This window comes from Meles meles, chromosome 7 (assembly GCF_922984935.1).
Source record: "Meles meles chromosome 7, mMelMel3.1 paternal haplotype, whole genome shotgun sequence".
Lineage (NCBI taxonomy): Eukaryota > Metazoa > Chordata > Mammalia > Carnivora > Mustelidae > Meles > Meles meles.
The window spans coordinates 53,673,590-53,697,518 of NC_060072.1; the positions used below are offsets into that span (position 1 = coordinate 53,673,590).

The window sequence follows — 23,929 nt, forward strand, 5'->3', positions numbered from 1 at the left end:
GCTAATAAATGACGTTTTCCAGGTTTATTATTTGTTTGTTTTTGTTTTTGACCTAGAACCTACAATGAGACTTGGAGCAGAGAGATTATTACAGTAATATTTTTCAATTAAATATGAAATTGCCAGTGGGAAACCTACTTTAAAGTCTTAGGCCCATGAAGAGAAAAACTGAAAGGTCATACATGAATTAAAAAAATTATTGCAAACTGATAAGTGTGAACAGAAGTAATTATAGTTTATAGGAAATGAAATATAAGAACTTCAATTCACTTAAAAAATTAAACACAGAGGACACAAGTCCATGTTTATTTAGTATAATAAATGCAAACATGTAATATTTTAAAAATGTGTACATTTGAGAAATGCAGGAAAGTGTTAGTAGAGAATTTGCAGTTAAAGAGAAGGGAGGGAAAAATGATGAAAGATTAAGAGGTCTGTGGATATTTTTAAAATTCAAAGCTAAGTTATCAATGCTCTTTGTAAATCAGATTTTGATTTAAATATTTAAGCATTCAGTTAAATATTAAAACATAAAACAATTAGCCTAGCTGGATTTTTTTTTAAATTTTGTTCAAGGATTATTCGTGAAATATTATTTCCTATTAAGCTCTAAAATTTGCATTTGCATCTAAGGAAATATTTTATGCTAAAATTTTGATACATGAATTCTAAAAACTACTGTGAACTTAATTAGTCATGTCTAAAAATCCTTCTACTAATCAAAGTTTGTTTTATTATTTCCACTATAGATCTATGTATATGTGTATTTCTAAGGGGTTAGACTGCCTGAATCATAACTAAAGTTACTTTTAGATTACCCCGTTCTCCAAATTAATATTTTTAATTATACTGTGATTCTAATTGTTGGGATGGAAGAATATTAAATGACATAAATTAGAAGATTCTCAGTAGACGATCCTTTAGGAATAAATTTATAATTTATGGCACTTCCAAAGTTTTTATCCTTAAACTTTAGACTTCTTTTGGAACGTATATAGGTTTATGTGTATATATGCAGTTGGGGAAAACTGCTGCTTCACTATTGCTTCACTAAAGACTTTGATGGAGGCCACGTTCAACTTCCCATTTATACTCCTTTTAAAGCTGAGTGCTAAGGCTGCCTCCCTTCCCCCGGAAGGGAAGACCTGCTAAGATTCTTTTTCTCTGAAGTCTTATCACGTCATTTCTGGCGCCTATTGTTCCTTGAACCTTTTTCACATTCTTTGAAAATTCTAACACTTTTTCACCTTATCTGATGCATTACCTCTAATAACCAAAAAAGAGCTAACATTAGGTAGATAGGAAATGTGAAAAAGATATAAGGATCAGTTGTGCCACCAGCTTGTCCCCTCAGCACGTTTCTCTCTGCGTTGTTAACGCAGTAAGGTGCACTTCAGCGCATGCTCCCTTCACGCTGGTTTAACTGAGTAGCCAGTGTCCCAGAGAGGACCTGCTGGAACACCCTTAGCTAAGGAACTCTCCATACTGCTTTTCTTCTTTACTCTTGAGGGCTTCCTTTCATGATCCTTATTTTCCCACTGAACTTTTTTTTTTAGTTCCCAGGAACCAGTTTGATTATTTCCCAAAAACAAGAAAAAAATGGGATTATTTTAGTAGTTAAGATGTACGTTGGATGGTATGGCAACTCAAAGGTGGTGGATCTGAGATAAATGTTGGGTGTGGCGTTAGGCCAAACCCATAGCAGAACTCTCAAGGAGAAAAAAGAATTGTTCAGTAAACCCTTAACAGTAAACTGTCCACATGTATTTTTTTAAGACTTTATTTATTTATTTGAGAGAGAATGAGTGGGGGGGGGTAGTCAGAAGGAGAAGCAAACCCCCTGCTGAGCAAGGAGCCGGGTGCCGGACCCCATCCTGGGACTCCAGGATCATGGCCTGAGCTGAAGGCAGTCACTCAACCAACTGAGCCACCCAGGCGCCCTGTTCATATGTATTAAATTACTACTCTGGAAACATGCCCGTAGATAATGTATAGCGACTGAGTTAGTTCTCCCATTTTCAAAAAAACGTTTTTCAAGTCAAATGAAGAATCGTATATTCATTCTTACACAGTGATAAGATTATATTCCTAAACATCTGCCCCTGCCCCATTTAGCCTCAATTGCTTTGAACACCCTGGCTTTTCCGCTAATCATTGTATAAATTAACATGTTACTTTCATACTTTGTTTATACTTAATATATGTAAAATGCACACGCATATATATTATGTGTGTACTATAAATATATACATACTTAGTATATATAAAATACACACATATATTAGTATATATATATATAAAATTAGTACATATAAAATAAGTATATATAAAATGCACACATATATATTATATATATACTATAAATATATACATACTAAAAATATATACTTAGTTGGTCTGTATATATATATAACATATACATATGTACTTAAACATAAGTGCAAATACATTATACTTAAAGGTATAATAAAATTTTTAATCAAATATAAAAAGTGTTTTACCTTTCATAAATTGTCTTTCCAAAATTTTATGGGTATGCACTTCCAAGCATAATTATTCATTGTTTTCTTGCAAGACAGATGTAAGAATATTTTTTTTTAATTTTTTTTTATTTGTTTATTTACAGCATAACAGTGTTCATTGTTTTGGCATCACACCCAGTGCTCCATGCAGTATGTGCCCTCCCTATTACCCACCACCTGGTTCCTCAACCTCCCCCTCACCCCCGCCCCTTCAAAACCCTCTGGTTGTTTTTCAGAGTCCATAGTCTCTCATGGTTCATCTCCCCTTCCAGTTTCCCTCAACTCCCTCTCCTCTCCATCTCCCCATGTCCTCCATGTTATTTGTTATGCTCCACAAATAAGTGAGACCATATGATACTTGACTCTCTCTGCTTGACTTATTTCGCTCAGCATAATCTCTTCCAGTCCCGTCCATGTTGCTACAAAAGTTGGGTATTCATCCTTTCTGATGGAGGCATAATACTCCATTGTGTATATGGACCACATCTTCCTTATCCATTCATCCGTTGAAGGGCATCTTGGTTCTTTCCACAGTTTGGCGACCGTAGCCATTGCTGCAATAAACACTGGGGTACAGATGGCCCTTCTTTTCACTACATCTGTATCTTTGGGGTAAATCCCCAGCAGTGCAATTGCAGGGTCATAGGGAAGCTCTATTCTTAATTTCTTGAGGAATCTCCACACTGTTCTCCAAAGTGGCTGCACTAACTTGCATTCCCACCAACAGTGTAAGAGGGTTCCCTTTCTCCACATCCTCTCCAACACATGTTGTTTCCTGTCTTGCTAATTTTGGCCATTCTAACTGGTGTTAGGTGGTATCTCAATGTTGTTTTAATTTGAATCTCCCTGATGGCTAGTGATGATGAACATTTTTTCATGTGTCTGATAGCCATTTGTATGTCTTTGTTGAAGTTTCTGTTCATATCTTCTGCCCATTTTTTTAAAATATGTGTTTATCATTTATTGTAATTCAAGACACAAAAAACAGTCGTTGCACAGTATTTAAAGACCATCATGACACAGTAATAAAGATAATTGTTGAGTTCCCTTGAGTTGATGGTTTTCACAGGACAGTGTGAATTGTTCTCTGAAAAGTACACCCACAAATTTACTTGGGAACAACCCCATGTGAGTCATATCAATCACAAAAACGTGTTATGCCTCAGTGTATTTACACAAACAATAATTTTGGTTACTATTTCATCTTATGTATTTTATTCTATTTTTTTTCTAAACATTCTGTTTCTTTAAATTTATTTATTTTTTCAGCCTAACAGTATTCATTGTTTTTGCACAACACCCAGTGCTCCATGCAAAACGTGCCCTCCCTATTACCCACCACCTATTCCCCCAACCTCCCACCCCTGACCCTTCAAAACCCTCAGGTTGTTTTTCAGAGTCCATAGTCTCTTATGGTTCGCCTCCCCTTCCAATTTTTTTTTTAATAAACATATAATGTATTTTTATCCCCAGGGGTACAGGTCTGTGAATCGCCAGGTTTACACACTTCACAGCACTCACGATAGCACATACCCTCCCCAAATGTCCATAACCCCCTCCCTCTTTCCCAACCCCACCTCCCCCCAGCAACCCCCAGTTTGTTTTGTGAGATTAAGAGTCATTTATGGTTTGTCTCCCTCCCAATCCCATCTTGTTTCATTTATTCTTCTCCTATCCCCCTAACCCCCCATGTTGCTTCTCCATGTCCTCAAATCAGGGAGATCATATGATAGTTGTCTTTCTCTGATTGACTTATTTCACTAAGCATGATACCCTCTAGTTCCATCCACGTCGTCGCAAATGGCAAGATTTCATTTCTTTTGATGGCTCTTCTGCCCATTTTTTGATATGATTATCTGTTTTGTGTGTCTTGAGTTTGAGAAGTTCTTTATAGATCCTGGATATCAACCTTTTGTCTGTACTGTCATTTGCAAATATCTTCTCCCATTCCGTGGGTTGCCTCTTTGTTTTGTTGACTATTTCCTTTGCTGTGCAGAAGCTTTTGATCTTGATGAAGTCCCAAAAGTTCATTTTCGCTTTTGATTTTACTTAAAAAACACCAAAACTCTTAATTTGCTTCTAAAGCAACAACTTTATTTTAGTACTTTAGTACAATTGAGGCAGACAACTTTAAAATCTATGTTATTAAGTATGCAATAACATTAGGTGCCGTAAAAGCCACAAGTCATACAGAGGGATTCTTGACATTACTGCTCTATTATTAGAGAGGGATGATACAATGATCATATAGTTTTTAACACCATACATTGAAAGGGCAAAGAAAGATTAGTACATTTTCCTACTTTATTTCGGACACAATTCAGTATTAGAAGTTTTGCAAAGTTACTACTTCATAGTATTTCAGCATCGGTCTTCTGAAAAATATGCACTTCTCTCATTTAAGACTTCTGTAAATACACATGAACTAATTTATTTGTCTAAAGTTGCACTATTGTTCTACTAGTGCTCTACTAGTCCCAGATTCAGTTCTGGGACTAAAAATAAATAAGATAAATTTAGAGCTTACCTAAAAAAATAAAACAAAAAATCAAGAAATAAGCATTTATAAAAGATTATTTTTTATTAAGCAAATAATCATCTGCTCTTTGCTCCCAAGCACTTTGCGTCTTTTGTCATGTTAGCTCACCCCTCAGACCTCTGCAGCTCTATTTGTGTCCATTTCATGTATCCAACCCAGACTTGCTCATGAGTTCCAGAACAGTACAACAGACATCCTACTAAACATCACCTGAATTTCCCATGGGATCCTAACGCTCAGTGATCTGAAAATATCTTTTACTTTACATTATCAAATAAGAGAACCACGATTCATCTATCTAACCTGGGATTTATTCCTGATGTCTATTTCCCCTTCATCCCCCTCGTTCTATATTTTCTAAGATTTTCTCTCTGAAAGAGTTCCTGAATCCACTCATTTGTCTCTGTTCTTCTTGACACTGTTTCTGGCACTGTCATTATTTCTTCTTCTAATCAATTGAAAAGCCTTCTAAATAATTTCTTTGTCTATCAGGTGGATCTTATATTGCCCTGAGAATTATTCTAAATTATATATTTGAAGATGTCAGTATCCTATCTGCAAGTATTCAATAACTTTAGACCAATAACCTAGAGCATCAATGCTAACCCTCCCTTGACATGGCATAGAATTCCTCTTAAACCCGGCCCTAGCCCTCCCCCCTCCTCCCCTTCCTCCTCACTCCCAACCTCAGCTCCTGCTCTCTCCTATGTCACACCTCTCATCCCAGTGCTTCCAGACTAGTATAATTCTCAATGGAGCAACAATCAGTGCTTTCCCCTCTGCTGGTAATGTTCTTCCTGAGAATTTTCTTCCTGGAAAACCCTTACTTTATTTGTCAATTTAACAATATTTTCCCTGTAATGATTTCCCTGGGAATGTCTTTGTCAGACTTTGGACACTTTCTTTCTTATGCTGCCAATGAACCTTTTCCTACATCATCTACATTTGTCTGTGCACTCCTCACACTGTTTGGTAACAATCTCTTGAAAGTTCATCTAGTCCATCTCTGATTTTCTAAAGAATAGAGGAGGGGGAAGTACAGGGAGGAAAAGGAAGTGAAAATGAGGGTGCGGAAAGGGGTTGAAAAGATGGGAAATGTGGCCTGGCTTGTAAAAGATACAAGAATGAGACTTCCTTAAGTGATTTTCCTAAATTCTTACTCATCCCATTCTCTAGTATGTGTTCTATTACAAGTGTTCTAATTTCTATCAATGAGTATAGATTGCTCACCCACAGGATGTAGATTACAGATTTCACTTTTAAGAAAAGGATGATATTTAACAAAGAGATCTTGTTAACCTTGGGTAAACATGAAAAGTTACACATTCTGACACAGAACCTAATTATCATTTTCTCAACTAGAAGCCTGAGCCTCAAAGTGCAAATTGCTCCTTCACCCATCTGCTCCCCAAATTTGTACCATTCATATTATCCATTATGCAACAGGCTCCTGGCATTCACTACTAGAAAGCTGCTGTTTCAGCCTGTTCACTCAGAATCTTGATGCCCTTTGCATGATGGTCTGAACATTTTTTTTTTTTTTTTTTTTTTTTTTGCTGCGAGTTTGGTGTCTGAAAGAGATTCATTTCACTAGGAAATCAACACATTTAAATAAATGCTGAGTTTAATTTATGCTACATTCATGAGTGGATCTCATCTTGAAAAACTGAAAGAAAATCAATAACTAATATTGATAAGTAAGGAGATGGGGCAAAAATATTATTAGAGTTCTTGAAAAAAAGTAACTTTAAATGATATCTGAATTCATATGAGTAAATATCTTTAAATTTCATTTAAAATTTTCATTTATATTTTAATGTATCAGAAATTTTACTCCACGGGAGGTTTGGGGACATATATTGGGCATATATTTCTTGAATACTAAGTATTTAGTAGATCTCTAAAAGTGGGTTTAGAGATTTGGGAATAAAAAGCACCAATGAAAATTTCTAAACATGAATTTCATGTACTTTATATTAATATAATATATGTATCTTAAGAGGAATCAAAACTACATTTTATGTAAGATATCTTAGAACTATGATGTCTTAACTTCTGGGTATACATGTGTCTGGTTTGCTGCAAATCCATTTCCTAACCAAGTGCGTACTGGCACTGCTAATCCCAATTCTGTGTAGATAGGCACATTCTCCAATTCCAATTATTTTAAACCTGAAACAAAACACAGAAGGAAAAATGAAAGGCAATAGATTGGTGAGCACTGTTTGGAAGAATTAGTGAAAAAAATTTTTTCTGCTGTGAGGATTTTTTTTTTTAATTTTTAAAAAGATTTTATTTATTTATTTGACAGACAAAGATCACAAATAGGCAGAGGCAGGCAGAGAGAGAGGGGGAAGCAGGCTTCCTGCTGAGCAGAGAGCCCTATGCAGGGCTCCATCCCAGGACCTTGAGATCATGACCTGAGCCGAAGGCAGAGGCTTAACCCACTGGGCCAACCAGGTGTCCTTTAAAAATTTTTTTTTTCTTAAAAATTTTTTTTTTAACTTTTTTTTTTAATTTATTTTTTCAGCGTAACAGTATTCATTCTTTTTGCACAACACCCAGTGCTCCATGCAAAACGTGCCCTCCCCATTACCCACCACCTGTTCCCCCAACCTCCCACCCCTGACCCTTGAAAACCCTCAGGTTGCCCCAACCTCCCACCCCTGACCCTTCAAAACCCTCAGGTTGTTTTTCAGAGTCCATAGTCTCTTATGGTTCGCCTCGCCTCCCCAATGTCCATAGCCCGCTCCCCCTCTCCCAATTCCACCTCCCCCCAGCAACCCCCAGTTTGTTTTGTGAGATTAAGAGTCATTTATGGTTTGTCTCCCTCCCAATCCCATCTTGTTTCATTTATTCTTCTCCTATCCCCCTACCCCCCCATGTTGCTTCTCCATGTTCTCATATCAGGGAGATCATATGATAGTTGTCTTTCTCCGATTGACTTATTTCACTAAGCATGATACGCTCTAGTTCCATCCACGTTGTCGCAAAATGGCAAGTATCCAAAATCTATAAGGAACTTAGCAAACTCAACACCCAAAGAACAAACAATCCAATCAAGAAATGGGCAGAGGAGATGAACAGACATTTCTGCAAAGAAGACATCCAAATGGCCAACAGACACATGAAAAAGTGCTCCACGTCACTCGGCATCAGGGAAATACAAATCAAAACCACAATGAGATATCACCTCACACCAGTCAGAATGGCTAAAATTAACAAGTCAGGAAATGAGAGATGCTGGCGAGGATGTGGAGAAAGGGGAACCCTCCTCCACTGTTGGTGGGAATGCAAGCTGGTGCAACCACTCTGGAAAACAGCATGGAGGTTCCTCAAAATGTTGAAAATAGAACTACCCTATGACCCAGCAATTGCACTACTGGGTATTTACCCTAAAGATACAAACATAGTGATCCGAAGGGGCACGTGTACCCGAATGTTTATAGCAGCAATGTCTACAATAGCCAGACTATGGAAAGAACCTAGATGTCCATGAACAGATGAATGGATAAAGAAGAAGTGGTATATATACACAATGGAATACTATGCAGCCATCAAAAGAAATGAAATCTTGCCATTTAAAATTTTTTTTGCTGTGAGCTTTTATCTCACCCAACACTGCAGTGTTTGAATACAAAGCAAAGTGAATTCATATGCTTTGATCTAAAATGTGGCTTTATAAACTTGAGAAATCTATAAGCTATATGATGGAGAAGTGTGGGATTTATTGCCAAATACATTTTATATATGTGTTGTAAAATAGTGTAGGTCTTCATATCTTTGAACAGCAAGTAAAGTGACGACAAATATATCTATTTCCCACAGTTGTTGTGCAGGTCAAATGAGATCACGATTATGAAGCACTGTTTGGAATACTGTAGGTATTAATACTCTGTACAGTAATATTTACATTACTACTTTTCCTCTGGGCTCATTTTATTTTCCACCACGAAGGAAACTTCCAGGAGAATGGTGCATATGGACTGTAACTCAGATCTTTCTGTGGTGGCAAAGGGCTCAGAGCCCTGGCTTTAGGTGTATAAATTATATACCCAAGACTTACCAGCCACTGTGTATGGTTGTGTATGGTTCCATCTATCCACTTCCACATCTGTCCTGGTTCTCGACTCAGTCCGATCCAATACTGAGAATGGTCAGAATATCTCTTCACTTGATCTTAGCCAAAAGGCCGAGAAGCGATGGTCAGAATATCTCTTCAGGAAATCCTTTAATAGAGTATATTTGTAGGACGAATAGCAAATGCTTCATTCGGTTGCATTTTCTTTTGTCTCAGTATACTCTTTATAGAAATACAGACTTTTATATTTGGAAGTGATCATAGAAGGGACAGCATCCTTATCTGGTTCACAGTTTAGTTCATGGGTTGGGTTACTTCTCTAACAATTACCCTAGTAAATTTCATTGAGTAGCTTTCTTTTCTATTTTCCAAAGAGTTTTTAAAAGACAGAAATGGCCTGTTCTGTGATACCTTGCTCCTATTTGCCAGTAAATCCTAGGTTTGGTGTCTTTTAGAGTGGGAGAATCTTAACAGTAAGATAGTTGGTCATCCAGGTTTTTATATGTCTTCATAATTTATTCTGATACATTATATTTTCTGATAGTATTACCACTAACCTTGCTTTTTTGTTTTGTTTGGATTTGGTTAGTAATTGGTTTGCATAACTCTTCCTTTCATTTTCTAGTGCGTGCGTGTGTGTGTGTGTGCGTGTACACGCACTTAGGTATGTCTCTGTAAGTAGCACGCTACTGGACTATGTTGTTTTTTTAAAAGCCACGTCTGATAATTCTTGTCATTTAAGAAACAAATTAGAACATTCATGTTTTATCATGATCACTGTCGTATTTGGATTTATTAAGGTTGTGTTTTCTGACTACTAGTTTTTCTTTGTTCTTTTACCTTTTCTGAATTCTATTGGATTGACACTTTTTCTACATCTTTAATTTATTTGAACACGTTCATTTGTTAGGACATTTTTTACTCCTTGGTGCTTACCATTTATCTAAGAATAAATGACTGTCTATACATATCTCAATAGGGGTTGTCTAAACAATTATTTAAATAATTGTGAAGGCAATTATCCATTTCTTCAAAGTTTTCAAATTTATTGACATAAAATTATTTGAAGATTTTATGCTTTTAAATACCTACTGTTTGTATTTATTAGGTGCATGTCTTTTTTCCTTTCCTGTGATCAATCCTGTCTATGCACAGAACCAGTTTTGCTTTTGTATATACTCACTATTTTGTTAGACTTTTTTATGCTTATTCCATAAATTATTTCAATTACTGTGTTTTTAGTTAAAATATTTGTTTTGCTTTTGTTTTATTTTATTTTTTTAAAAAAAATTTTAAATTTCTTTTCTGCGTAACAGTATTCATTGTTTTTGCACCACACCCAGTGCTCCATGCAATATGTGCCCTCCCTATTACCCACCACCTGGTTCCCCCAGCCTCCCACCCCCCGCCCGTTCAAAACCCTCAGGTTGTTTTTCAGAGTCCATAGTCTCTCATGGTTCATCTCCCCTTCCAGTTTCCCTCAACTCCCTTCTCCTCTCCATCTCCCCATGTCCTCCATGTTATTTGTTATGCTCCACAAATACGTGAAACCGTATGATAATTGATTCTCTCTGCTTGACTTATTTCACTCAGCATAATCTCTTCCAGTCCCGTCCATGTTGCTAAAGAAGTTGGTTATTTATCCTTTCTGATGGAGGCATAATACTCCATAGTGTATATGGACCACATCTTCCTTATCCATTCGTCCGTTGAAGGGCATCTTGGTTCTTTCCACAGTTTGGCGACCGTGGTCATTGCTGCTATAAACTTTGGGGTATAGATGGCTCTTCTTTTCACTACATCTGTATCTTTGGGGTAAATACCCAGTAGTGCAATTGCAGGGTCATAGGGAAGCTCTATTTTTAATTCTCGAGGAATCTCCACACTGTTCTCCAAAGTGGCTGCACCAACTTGCATTCCCAACAACAGTGTAAGAGGATCCCCTTTCTCCACATCCTCTCCAACACATGTTGTTTCCTGTCTTGCTAATTTTGGTTTGTTTTAATAGTCATCATTTCTCATTTTTTCTCTGCTTTAGTTTTTCTCAATTGATTATTCTACAGAATGAGCTATATGACTTCATTTATATTTTTCAGCCATCCAAATGTACTTATCTAAAAATCTTTGTCAGAATGGTCTACCAAATTAATATTGATTTGGGACAATCCCTCTTCTGTCCTTTCCTGGTAGAATATATGCTCAGTAAATGTTAAATATATCCCTATGCTCCTTGAGGTCTTAACTCTCCTGTCTCCTCACACTTCTGTTGTTCTACATCTCTATTATTTCAGGTTTGGGGAGGTTTGTACTGTGTGGTTGGTTTCTCCATTGATCTTTTTCTGTGCCAGAAGCTCCAGACCTTCTTGTTATAGTGACTCATTTTAAGTCCTTTCCAGTATTTTTGACAACTGGTTTGCCATAACTTTCTGCTTATTATGTTTTTGAATATAGTCCCCCAAAGGCAACTTTAGTTTGATGTAAAATAGGTAGGTAATAATAGTTGATTAATGAGGGCTTTATTATGGCTTCATAGGTCTGAACTTCATGGGAGGTGGTTTTGGGTTTTCCCTAGATTTTGGTGCTGTATTTCAACTTGAAAATGTAGAGCTGGGTAATACGTGGTTGAACTTCTTTGGATAATAGTTGGAATCTTTCTGGTGGGTAGTAGTATATAAATTGCTCTATACAGGGCATAGGGAAAATGTCTACTCTGTAACTTATTTCTAAATTATTTTTACTCCCACTTGAAAAGTCAGGTAGGGCAGTCATCTCCTTATAATTTGTACTCTAAGGGTTGTTCTGACCTGATGTGAGCTCTTTCTATGATTAGGTTGATGTGGCTAAAAAGGGCTTTGAGGCTGGGTGAGAGGGTCTTTTCTGGCTCTTTCCATTTCCAGTGACTTCTCTACATCAGCTATGATCTCTGAAACATAACTATAATTCAAAAGAATTGCCTTACTAAGTTGAGATGCAATGTGGGAGGCTTGGGGGGGTAGGGAAGGAAAAAATGAAACAAGATGGGATCAGGAGGTTAAGATACTCTTAATCTCACAAAACAAACTGAGGGTTGCCGGGGGAAGGTGGCTAGGGAGAGGGTGGTTGGGTTATGGACACTGGGGAAGGTATGTGCTATGGTGAGTGCTATGAAGTGTATAAACCTGGTGATCCACAGACCTGTACCCCTGGGGCTAAAAATACATTATATGTTAATAAAAAATTAAAAAAGAAGAATTGCCTTACCAGTTCTTTTGTGGTGTTGAAGACAGCAAGAGTGGCTGAATGAGAGGCACAGAAGTTCTGGCTTGCTGCCCAGGTTCTTGTATTTTCAGAAAAATAGAAGCACTTTCCCCGGTAACCAATCCAGCCATTCGAGCATGGCATAGGTTCAGTGGAATATTTGTGTTTTTCGACTGAAAGTGATTTAATAACATATTAACTACTGGTGGCATAACCTGAATGTCCTGCTCTGAGATATAATAGAATTTAATTTAAAACAGTTATCTTATCCACATCAATGAAATTCATCAAACTAGCTTTGGCCCTTTGATCTGAAGGTTTTGGACTTCATTAATCATTCTTTATTTTTCTCCAAATGAGGTCAGCTCCTAAATTTTTATATTTATTTTTCTTGCTAAATTGAAAGAAATCCTTGGGAGATGGCACTCATGTATATATTGTTATGGCTCAGATTCAGGGGTGGCTGTCTTCTCAAGTGACACACTCACCTAGGAGAACATAGTCATTCTCATGACATTATATCATGTTTATGCAGATAATTACTAAAGTGATATGTCCAAACCAGGCCTCTCATCAGAAATTTCCCATATACAACTACCTAATGGACACCCATTCATTGAATAACAAAGTATTTGTGAGTCACTATGCTAAGCACTGTTGTATATGTTTATTAGAGACATAGTCCCTGCCATCACTGTGCTGAGTTTAGTGGGGCTGATAGATATTCAACAAATAATTACAAAATCAAGGAATGGTACAAGCGGAATAGCCACAGGTACTGAGAGAACATGAGCTCAGGAGAACGGTCTAGTTCAAGGATGGGAATTGGAGTAGACATTTCAGCTGACACTTTAAGGATGCAGAGAGCTGGATCGCCAGATGAAGAATGAGGAAAACATGTTCTCAGAAAAGAGGAAGTGAATGTGTAAAGGCCCTGGGGTGAGTGATCTTTTCACTTGAGAAAGGAAGATCAATCTGAGTGGAGTATAGAGAGAAAGAAGAAATATAACAAGAACTGAGGCCAGAAGAATGAACAGGAACAAGACGTTGCCTATGTACATGGTAAAGATTTTACAACTTATACTAAAAGGATTGTTTCAGGGGCGCCTGGGTGGCTCAGTGGGTTAATGCCTCTGCCTCCGGCTCAGGTCATGATCCCAGGGTTCTGGGATCGAGCCCCACATCGGGCTCTCTGCTCTGCGGACAGCCTGCTTCCTCCTCTCTCTCTCTGCCTGCCTCTCTGCCTACTTGTGATCTCTGTCTGTCAAATAAATAAATAAAATCTTTAAAAAAAAAAAGGATTGTTCCAAACTAGAGATAGGTGATGATGTATGGGCTGGATGGATGGCATGTTGATTCATAAAAAAAATTGTCAGAAGAAAATCAGATTTGGGAAAAAGACAAGTGTTCCATTTGAAGTGTATGAAAACAACTAAGTGTGATATATCTGATCCAGTTCCACCTATGCTTCCACTAAGCTTAAACCATGTTTAAAGTCTAGGTTTTCTTTATTTTTGTTTTAATTTTTAAAAAAGATTTAAAAATTTATTTTATTTATTTATTTGAGAGTGAGCAAGAGAGAGAACACAGAAGACAAGAACACAGAGAGAGAGGGAGAAGCAGACATCCCACTGAGCAGAGAGCCCGATGTGGGGCTCAATTCCAGAACCCTGAGATCATGACTTGAGCCAAAGGCAGCCACTTAACCAACTGAACCACTCAGATGCCGCTAAATTTTTCTTTAAACTGTAATGAAATGTGCATTAGGATTTGATCTTTGTTTACATCTTTGGCTTTATTTTGTCTTATTTTTCTGCAGGCACTTTGTTTTCCTCTTTGCTTCCTTGTATACCAAGCTTGTTGTAGTCCCTAATACCTGTCATGTTACTTTTAGGCGATATATGGGCCTTTGTTCATGTTGACCTGTGTTCCCCAATGCCATAGCCCCACCCTAACTTGCAATAAAAAAGTCCATCCCTGTCCAACTGGAAAGTATCTACTTGTATTTCAATAATCTATTGTGTTAAAGCTAATTTCCTCTACAAATTCCCTCTACTCTATCCCAGTGGAATTGATCATATTCTCTTTTCCATGCTTTTGGCTTCTCATAGGCCATCAGATTTAATATATTCTAGTAATGACTATAAATTTTGCCTCTTCTTTCTCTATCTCAGCACCTGGAGATTATGTCATGTCTGTTTGCTGTATAAATAAACAAAATATTAACTGTTAAATGACTCTGAGAAAAATCTATGTAACCATTCTCAAGCATACCTAAGAGAAAGAAAAATTTTTATTCTAGACCTGATTAGATCTTTGACTTATGTATTGCAGACTATTTTAACCTAAACATTAATATCTATTATGTACAAAAAGTCTAGTTTTATGCCAAAGCCCAGAATCAATCATCTGATTTGGCATAGGAGTTCAGCATATTTATCTCTCCTCTCTTAGAGTATGTTAAATAACCCTTATTTTTACTTAATAACTTTAGGAAATCAGAGTTTCAGCACTACAAGCAGCACTAAAAATTATCCTGTCCAGTCCTATGTTGTATAGATAGGGAAGCTGAGATGTTAGACCCTAGAAGACTTATAAACAATGACAAAACCTCGAGATGGAATTCTGGCCCCACATTTCAGTATCACTACAGGATTAATCATATTAACCTTTATAAACTGTCTAGAGTGTAATGTGATACAGTTTATAAAATAGTCTTTTGAATATAACTTGAATTAGAGAACAAAAATGAGGATTCCTAGGAATTCCATTGAATAAATTCCACTGAGGGAAAATTAGGAGACCCTGGTAAGGACAGCCTGCATGGACTTCAGTAGGTGGCCTAGAAGAAACTCTTTCTAATAACAGGTTGAACATATTTTATTTCCTTTAACAATTTACTGGGTGCTTATGTTATATAAACCATAGGAAATAAGCTCATTTAGGAAGACACAACATTGTAGTTGTGGTAAAGAACAATGAATAAAGTTCAGAAGACTTAGACTCAGTTTGTAACTTTACTTAGCTGTGTTTAGATAGTCAACTACTATCTCTGAAATTCAAAGTCCTTGTATATAACAAAAGACAATAAGGGAAATAATACTTCATTACTTCTCTGGGTTACTCAAAAATGCAAATAAAATATTGTTTATTAAAATATAAAGCATAAAATTCTTTGTAAATATATAGCTTTCTCAAAACCCTTTTTCCTCCTCCTTTCCCCCAACTCTTCCTCCTCCTCTTCCAACTCCTCTTCCTCCTCCACCTTTTCATCATCCTCCTTTTTCTCCAGTTGAGTAAGTTCCATGAGGGCAAGAACCATTGGTCAACACCTAACATAATGCCCATTTCGCATAATGATTTTTTTCTCTATCTCCTTCTCTATCTATCCATTTATATATAGAAAGTTTACTTACATATTTATACATTTCTATACATATGTAAATATAGTCAAGTATATGTACATAATCACATACATACAAGGCTTAATGTCTAGTTGATAGTATAAGCTTGATCATTATAGCTATACTATATAAACTCATTTATACATACTTATGTGGACATTTATGTATACAAGTATATATAATACATATGCACATTAATTTCTACAAATTACATATCCATGTATAATATATACATTTATAATACATATATTCATGTATAAACCATATACATATTTTTATATGCACATCTATATAAACATATTCTTGTGTATATATTTTCAAACATCTTGTTAAAATTGCTTCAATTTATTTTTAGCATACATGTGCATATTTTGCCATCATGAGGGGGAGATATATCATTCTAAACATGCTTTTAGAGGCTAAGAGTAATCTATATTTTGTATTAAAATTATGGGTTAGGATAGTAACAACTTTTTCTTGTTCAATTCTCTATAGCTCACATGTATAGCTGTGAATTATGGTGGGACTTGTAAATCTGACTGCATCATTGAAAGCTGCACAATCAGAGAGAGAGCAGATGCTTTGCACCTTTAAGTCAGTTTCCCTGTCTTGTAAAACTAGTCATTAGCTAAAAGCAGCTTAAAAAAAGATACCAATATTTATGTAAAAGTATATGGTTTAGGGCAAGGTAGTCCATGTCTAGATAATGTTCCATAAACTGTTTGCTACCATATGGTTTATAAAAGAGTCTCCAGGGGCACCTGGGTGGCTCAGTGGGTTGGGCCGCTGCTTTCAGCTTGGGTCGTGATCTCGGGGTCCTGGATCGAGTCCCGTGTTGGGCTCTCTGCTTGGCGGGGAGCCTGCTTCCCTCTCTCTCTCTCTGCCTGCCTCTCTATCTACTTGTGATCTCTCTCTGTCAAATAAATAAATAAAATCTTAAAAAAAATAAAAAATAAAAAATAAAAGAGTCTCCATAGGGAGATAAGGACCTTGTGACACATTGTTAACTAACTGTGTCACCAAATATACTGTATAGTGATTTACGTTTTTACCATGATCCCCATACCTTGTAAGGACTACAGCTAATACTGGTTTAGAAGGAAGTTTCATATATTAAATTACTATTATCCTCACAATATGCAGTATAGATATTATCTTCATCTTATAGAAGAAACATACATTCATCCCATGTACAAAAATGTCTGAAATTACCCTTAATCTTGAGCTACAGTGTGACAGGCACACAGATGATGTAATATTTTGTAGTAGAGTTAACATGAGAATATTTGGGAAGTGGGCAACTCACCTGCTAAAATTGTGGCCAGTGTAGTTATCAAAAGCACCAGGAAGAAGATGACAGCGGTGATAATTTTAGAGTTACAAAGGTGCTTTTTATCCCTTTTTGAGGGTCCTTGTGATTTTCTAGTAAGGTTGAAAGTGATAACATCTCCTATAAAGAAATCCATCAGTTTTTAGTTACGAAAATGTGAGTTTAGAATGTTGTAGGAACAAGGTCAATATATACAAACTGATTACATTTCTATATGCTAGCAGTGATCAATACAAAATTAAAATATGTTATTTACAATAGCATAAAAATATTGAATACTTATGGATAAATCTGACAGAAGACTTGCAAAACTTGTACACTGAAGACCAGAAAACATTGCTGAAATAAATTACAGACATAAATACACGGAGAAAGATACCATTTAAGTGAGTCAGAAGATAAAATTTTGTGAAGATGTCAATTCAACTCAAATTAATTTATAGTTTCATCACAATTCCAAACAAAATTCCCAGCAGGCACTTTTTTTGGAAAGCAGAAATTGGCAAGCTGTTTCTAAGCATTTTAATGTATGTCAATTTTACCTGATAAAGCTATTAAAATCATACAAAAAAGTTACCTTTTATCCACACAGTGTGGGTCTTTATAAGATACTTTGGAAAGATAACTAAAAATAATATGACACAGAGAGAAGAAATGAAGAGAATGGAGATACTAACTCTCTCAGGAGGGTTAGCACTTAGAATTGATAACAGGTGCCCATCAAATGTAAATTTATTTACTTAACAAATAGTGCATAAAGCCTGGCATACGTGTGCTTCTTACCTGAGGACTGGGAATCTCCTGAGTTCGTCAATGTTGTGTTATCATCCATGCCTCCTTTCAGCAAAGCAAAAATACAGATTGGTTGTAAGGAAAGCACTGGATTCAAGATCCCTGCCCACTGTTGAATCTCCTGTCAGTAATATGAAGACAGTCTAAAATAAGGATATAGAGTTAAAGACTAAAAGGAGTCAAAGAGTTAAAGTCTAAAAGGAGAATACAGTGTTATAACATCCTAAACTGAGAATACCACATTAATATAAGAATTATGATGAATTACCTCAGAAGGCTGATCAATGACATAACTCCTGCCTTTTTGCTACATTTCTGTCCAGATATCATTCTATCTCACTGCAGTTGGAGGAGCCACTGGAGGTGGTGGTAGACTCTGACATGATTCTTCTGACTGTTGGGGTTGGCAGAAAGGAAGTGAGATCCAGTAGTTTATGAAGCCAACAAACTGAGTCTTTACACTATCACCCTGACCTACCAACGTTTTTAATTAATGTTGGCCATTATGAATTCCAGTCATGAGCCAGTTCTAAAGGATTTGAGCATGAAATAGCAATTTAGATTGTAGTGGAAAGAATATCAATTGTCTTTAGTAGTAATAATAACAATAATAATAATAGGAATAATCATATCTCCTATTTGTTGTGTGCTTACTCTATGGTAGGTCTAGTTCTGAGCTTTTAACTTTTGTGATTCAATTTACACTCATAATCACATGAAATAGGAGCTAATTACTATCATTAATTTACAGATGAGGCAAATTCCTTAAAGTAACAAAGAGGTAAAAAGCTTTTCCTTAAAGTAGATAACCAATATGTGGTCAAATTTCGATATTAGTTGGCTCTGATCATTTAACCACTCTGCTCTGCTGTCCTGCTTCTGTCTGTTTGGGAACTTGCCGTGAGCGTTCTCATAAGCTGAACTACTTCCAGATATAGAAAGCAGATGTCAAGCTCAACAATAACAATAAAATATAGTGCCATTGGTATTTTGCCAAGATCATTGTATTCATCTAGTATAATTTGATATCGGCTGTCATGTATTCATGACAAACATGACGACCTATATTCCAAAGTCCCTTCCATGAGAGACAAACAGAAAGTAATGGGTTGACATTTTAAAAAGCTGGACTATAAGGTATACAGTTCTCCCTAATTTTGTATGTTGATGTTTTTAATATATGGATATTAATTCACATCTCCAAAAAACCAATTACTTCAGGAGCCATGAGTGTGTGTTAGAGAGAGAGAGAGCGCACAACAGAGACAGAGACAGACAGAAACAGAGAGAGAAAGAAAGATTGGGAAGACCTCTGGCTAGACTATTTTATTCACCTTTATCTGAAGCAAAAATTACCCCCACACTCTAAATGCCATTCAAAAACCATAAATTTTGCTCATGTACCAGTTAGTTATTGCCATAGTAATGCTATTTTACAAACCATACCCCAAACGCTGGCTCACTAACTAGTCTGTGGTGTGTTGGCTGAGTCGTCTTGGTTGTCGGGTTGAGGCTCAGCCTCAAGCTGTGAGTCTGTGTTCTTGTCTCTTTGCTATCCTGGCGTCCAGGCTGAAGAGGCAGCAGCTACTCCAGAAGCTTTTCTCAAGAGATGTCAGAGGTGCAAGAGACTAATCCCATCAACTCAGCATATTTTTTTTTTCCCTTTTTATTTATTTATTTTTTTTTTCAGCGTAACAGTATTCATTCTTTTTGCACAACACCCAGTGCTCCATGCAAAACGTGCCCTCCCCATCACCCACCACCTGTTCCCCCAACCTCCCACCCCTGACCCTTCAAAACCCTCAGGTTGTTTTTCAGAGTCCATAGTCTCTTATGGTTCACCTCCCCTCCCCAATGTCCATAGCCCGCTCCCCCTCTCCCAATCCCACCTCCCCCCAGCAACCCCCAGTTTGTTTTGTGAGATTAAGAGTCATTTATGGTTTGTCTCCCTCCCAATTCCATCTTGTTTTAGGAGAAAACTCAGCATATTTTAAGTCTCTGGTTGACCTCAAAGCCAGGGAGTGGGGAAGTATGCTTTACAACTAGTAAGAGGAATTGCAGAGCAATATCTATGAGGAGTGAATCAAGGGCCAACGTCACAAGCCACAACTTGTTGTGTTCCTTCTTGAGGACTTCTGGTCAAATTTTGTGATTGGTCTTTTAAATTTATTTATTTATTTATCTTTGGGATCCATCTCCTAGATCTTATTTGTTTTGTTTTGCTTTTTAAATTAAATTGCTTTTTTTTGCCTCTTCTTTTTTCCCCTTATGGTCAATAGCATCGTTATACTAAGTCAGGTAAATCTTTTTTCAAAATGAGTTCCATATAAACTTTTCTTATTTCTCCTATGTATTTTCACTTCCGTTTTTCCTTCACTCCACTATTATGTTTGCTTCATGATGGTTCTGCTATGTTTTCAGGAAGATGTGTTGCAGATACAGTACCATAACTCTGCCAGGATAAAGTTGTATAGCAATGCAAAACTAATCCACACCACTATGATTTAATAGATGAAAGGCTGTGTTTCAACCACTGTGTTTTATAAATGAGGAAAATGAATCAAACGTAAAAGAGTAAATTACTCGGGGCGCCTGGGTGGCTCAGTGGTTTAAGCCTCTGCCTTCGGCTCAGGTCATGATCTCAGGGTCCTGGGATCGAGCCCCGCATCGGGCTCTCGGTTCAGTGGGGAGCCTGTTTCTCCCTCTCTCTCTGCCTGCCTCTCTGACTACTTGTGACTTCTCTCTCTCTCTGTCAAATAAATAAAATATTAAAAAAAAAAAGAGTAAATTACTCAAGGTACTCAGCTGATTGGTAAAGGCTTCTGGTTCTTTGTTTGCCAATTCATTTTCTCTCCAACATCTATGTCCAACTTTGTAGATAAACTTGCCTGGGATTTGAAAGCCTATTCTCACATTCTTAAGACAGTCAAATCATAGACTGAGAACTAGTATTCAAATTGTTTAATTCTTTTACCCACAAATAATATTGGTCACAATTATACATCAAAATCTGATTTGTATATTTCTCTCCCACCCCAATTTTACTAAATATTTTAGTTGTTTATTATCTCTCAACCAGACATTTGTGACAGCCTCTAACTAGTTACTTCTCCTCCAGGCCAGTTTCTTCCTTCTCTTTCAACCCAACATTCACATCACTGTCAAAATCTTTTTTTTCCTAGATCACTAATCTATTCATAAGTCTCACTGCTTAATTTTTGTCAGTTCTTCCCTATCATCTCCAAAATAAAAATTAAGCACTTAGAATAACCCTAAGCAATTCAAATGTCAAATTACATTATCTGGGTCATCTATTTTCCATCTTTTCTGTAGTGGACTTTGCATCATTTTCCAAACACATATTCTTTCACTCTGTTGCCTTAGCTCAGGTTCACCTTTATCTGATGTGTCCTCCTCCACCTGTCTACTCAGCTCAAGGGTTGCCTCTGTTGAAACCAAATTTGCAATCAAACAACCTTCTCTCTCTCTCTCTCTCTTTTTAAAGATTTTATTTATTTATTTGACACAGAGAGATCACATGTAGGCAGAGAGGCAGGCAGAGAGAGAGAGATGGGGGGAAGCAGGCTCCCTGCTGAGCAGAGATCCTGATATGGGACTCGATCCCAGGACCCCAAGAGCATGACCTGAGCTGAAGGCAGAGGCTTAACCCACTGAGCCACCCAAGCACCCCAACAACCTATTCTCTTAACTATTCTCTTAACTCTTTTGGCAGAGTTAAGAAACTTCCCCATCAATCTTATGCTTCTATTTTGGGTTGTATATAACTTATTATAGAACTTGCTATATTAAATTATATTTATTTGTTCATATCTATCTTTTCTAGTGGACCATAAGCTCCAAGATGGAAGGGACTCTTTTCATCTTTGTATCACCACACAGTCATTGACCCAAAATAAAGTGCTAAAACCAGTGTCTGATGAATGAATAAATAAAAGTTCTAGATCCCTCCTACAGAGTCCAGTTCAGCATAGTTGGACTCATCTACACTTTGTAAAAATGAATTTCTTTTGACAAATTACAAAACAAGCCTTTGTTCCTCTCTATCATGTTGGTTTCTGGTTTTATTTCATGCCACTTTCCCTAGCTCAGCTAAGTTACTGATGATATTTCCCCAGGAGCCAAAATAGTATGACTCTCATTAAAAACAACCTAAACCTAACACTAACATGATTTTCCTTTTCCCCTCTTGCCTGCAGTTTCTCACACGGGCATCTTCGTCTTCCATTAGCCTGCTGCTTGCTACCATCTCCCAAGTTGTATTTCTTTATGAAGAGCCAGAAAATCATCTTTTGTTAAATGAAGAATAGCCAGAAATACTTAATAATCGGCAGATCACAAGCTTAAATGTATCAATGAATTATCTCACAAATCCAATTATATGCATTTTGAAATTCTCCCTCATTTATTTATTTATTTATTACTTTGAAATTGTTTGCTAAAATAGTCTCTAAGGTCATTCATTCAACTCAGACTTTTGATAATGATCACTCTAAAAGAAAATAGGAAAATTCTCTAAAACAACTTTTTCTTTCTAGTTCTTTCCTTGTCTTGGGGGACCCCATACTCATAAATTTTCTCTGTAGTTCTTCCTGCTCTGTTCACATTACATCTAGTTCATTGATATCCTTGTAGGTATTCAGTACCTACTAGGGACATTTCAGAGCACTGACCGCCTACAAAAGCAAGATGACTAACCCTGGGAAACTACGCTAGTTCTCCAGCTTAACTCCACATATTCCTTGTCCTCTGTAGGAGCTAGGCCTGAAGCAATAATAAGACATGACCCATGTTTTCAGCCCTACTAGGGAATGGAAAGGGTTGAGACAATAGCTAGCAGAGCTTGAAAAATTTCAAACCTAACCATGGGTCTGTGTCTATGAGAAAAAAAAAATACAGCAAAAACGTCACCTAATCAAAAAAAGTACTAAAGCCAAATGCGTGGGTGAGAAATGGGGAGACATCAGGAACTGTTCAAACTGGAAGTACCATGCAAGGCTAAAGCATAAACTGTAAATCTCTTACATCCTTTTGATAATGTCATTCTCCCTTCTATTTATTCATATTCTTTTTTTAAAAAATTTATTTATTTTTTCAGCATAACAGTATTCATTGTTTTTGCACAACACCCAGTACTCCATGCAATACGTGCCCTCCCTATTACCCACCACCTGGTTCGCCCAACCTCCCACCCCCACCCCTTCAAAGCCCTCAGGTTGTTTTTCAGAGTCCATAGTCTCTTAAGGTTCACCTCCCCTTCCAATTTTTCTAATCTGCCTTCAAAATAGCTTCTAAGTGTGTTGATAGAACTTATTTGGAACACCTCAAACATGCATTTATTACTAGTTATATTTTTATATGAGTAGCCTCCTTTCTTTGATAGAATAAATATTGTTTGAAAGAATCAGCATGTCAAATCTTTTAGGGTAAAGTATTTTTGTACATGTCAATGGAAAGGAAAGACCAGGGTTCCTCAAATTCTTTTTCATTGCCCTCTTCCTCTTCCAGTTAACCATAAACGTACTAGTTGCTGAAGATGAGAAGTATATTAAAAATATTAGAAGAAGTGGTTTTGCCACTTCATTTACATCACTTTTCATATTTGCAAAAATAACCCATGCTTTTCTCACCATGATCAAACACTGCTATTTGAGATTTCCTTTTTGCTCATGGAAAAAATATGCCACTTATTTCAATATTTCTAATTGATGAGATTAATTTCTTAATTCTACATGGGAATTTAATTGATTAGTGTTGGATATAAAAACTCTAGTTAAGACCAGAAATTTTTTGAGTCCACACCACTTAATATTGTAATAGGTGCTGTCATTTTTTTTAAAGGCAAAAGATACTACACTGAAAGATACATTATAAAGTAAGTTCTTGAACTTCAAGGGATTTATGAACCATTTTGCAAAAATCTAGAAGTGTGGGTGCGTGTATGTGTATTTGTGTGTCTGTTTTTGTACTTTTCTGTACCATCCTTTCACTAGACCCTCAGAGAAC

At 36.7% G+C, this 23,929-nt stretch overlaps 1 protein-coding gene across 1 annotated transcript; it reads right to left on the reverse strand.

Annotated features, from left to right (window-relative positions):
* Window positions 1-6,738: 6,738 nt before the first annotated feature.
* Window positions 6,739-19,468, reverse strand: LOC123947110 (C-type lectin domain family 2 member A-like). Its single transcript, XM_046013105.1, has 7 exons — window positions 19,352-19,468; window positions 17,897-18,026; window positions 17,090-17,233; window positions 12,383-12,552; window positions 9,277-9,290; window positions 9,128-9,227; window positions 6,739-7,233 (listed from the first exon to the last, which is right to left on the reverse strand). Exons 2-7 carry the CDS (start codon window positions 17,943-17,945, stop codon window positions 7,228-7,230), a joined length of 483 nt encoding a protein of 160 aa, XP_045869061.1. The 5' UTR covers window positions 17,946-18,026; window positions 19,352-19,468; the 3' UTR covers window positions 6,739-7,227.
* Between the last annotated feature and the right edge of the window lie 4,461 nt (window positions 19,469-23,929).

Bases quoted from the DNA above. Each gene is read 5' to 3' on its own strand.
- LOC123947110 (XM_046013105.1), bottom strand. From the start codon at position 17,945: ATGGATGATAACACAACATTGACGAACTCAGGAGATTCCCAGTCCTCA. The intron at 17,234-17,896 runs GTAAGAAGCACA...ATTTCTTTATAG, and splicing joins AGGAGATTCCCAGTCCTCAG to GAGATGTTATCACTTTCAAC. The intron at 12,553-17,089 runs GTGAGTTGCCCA...AATCACTTTCAG, and splicing joins ACTGGCCACAATTTTAGCAG to TCGAAAAACACAAATATTCC.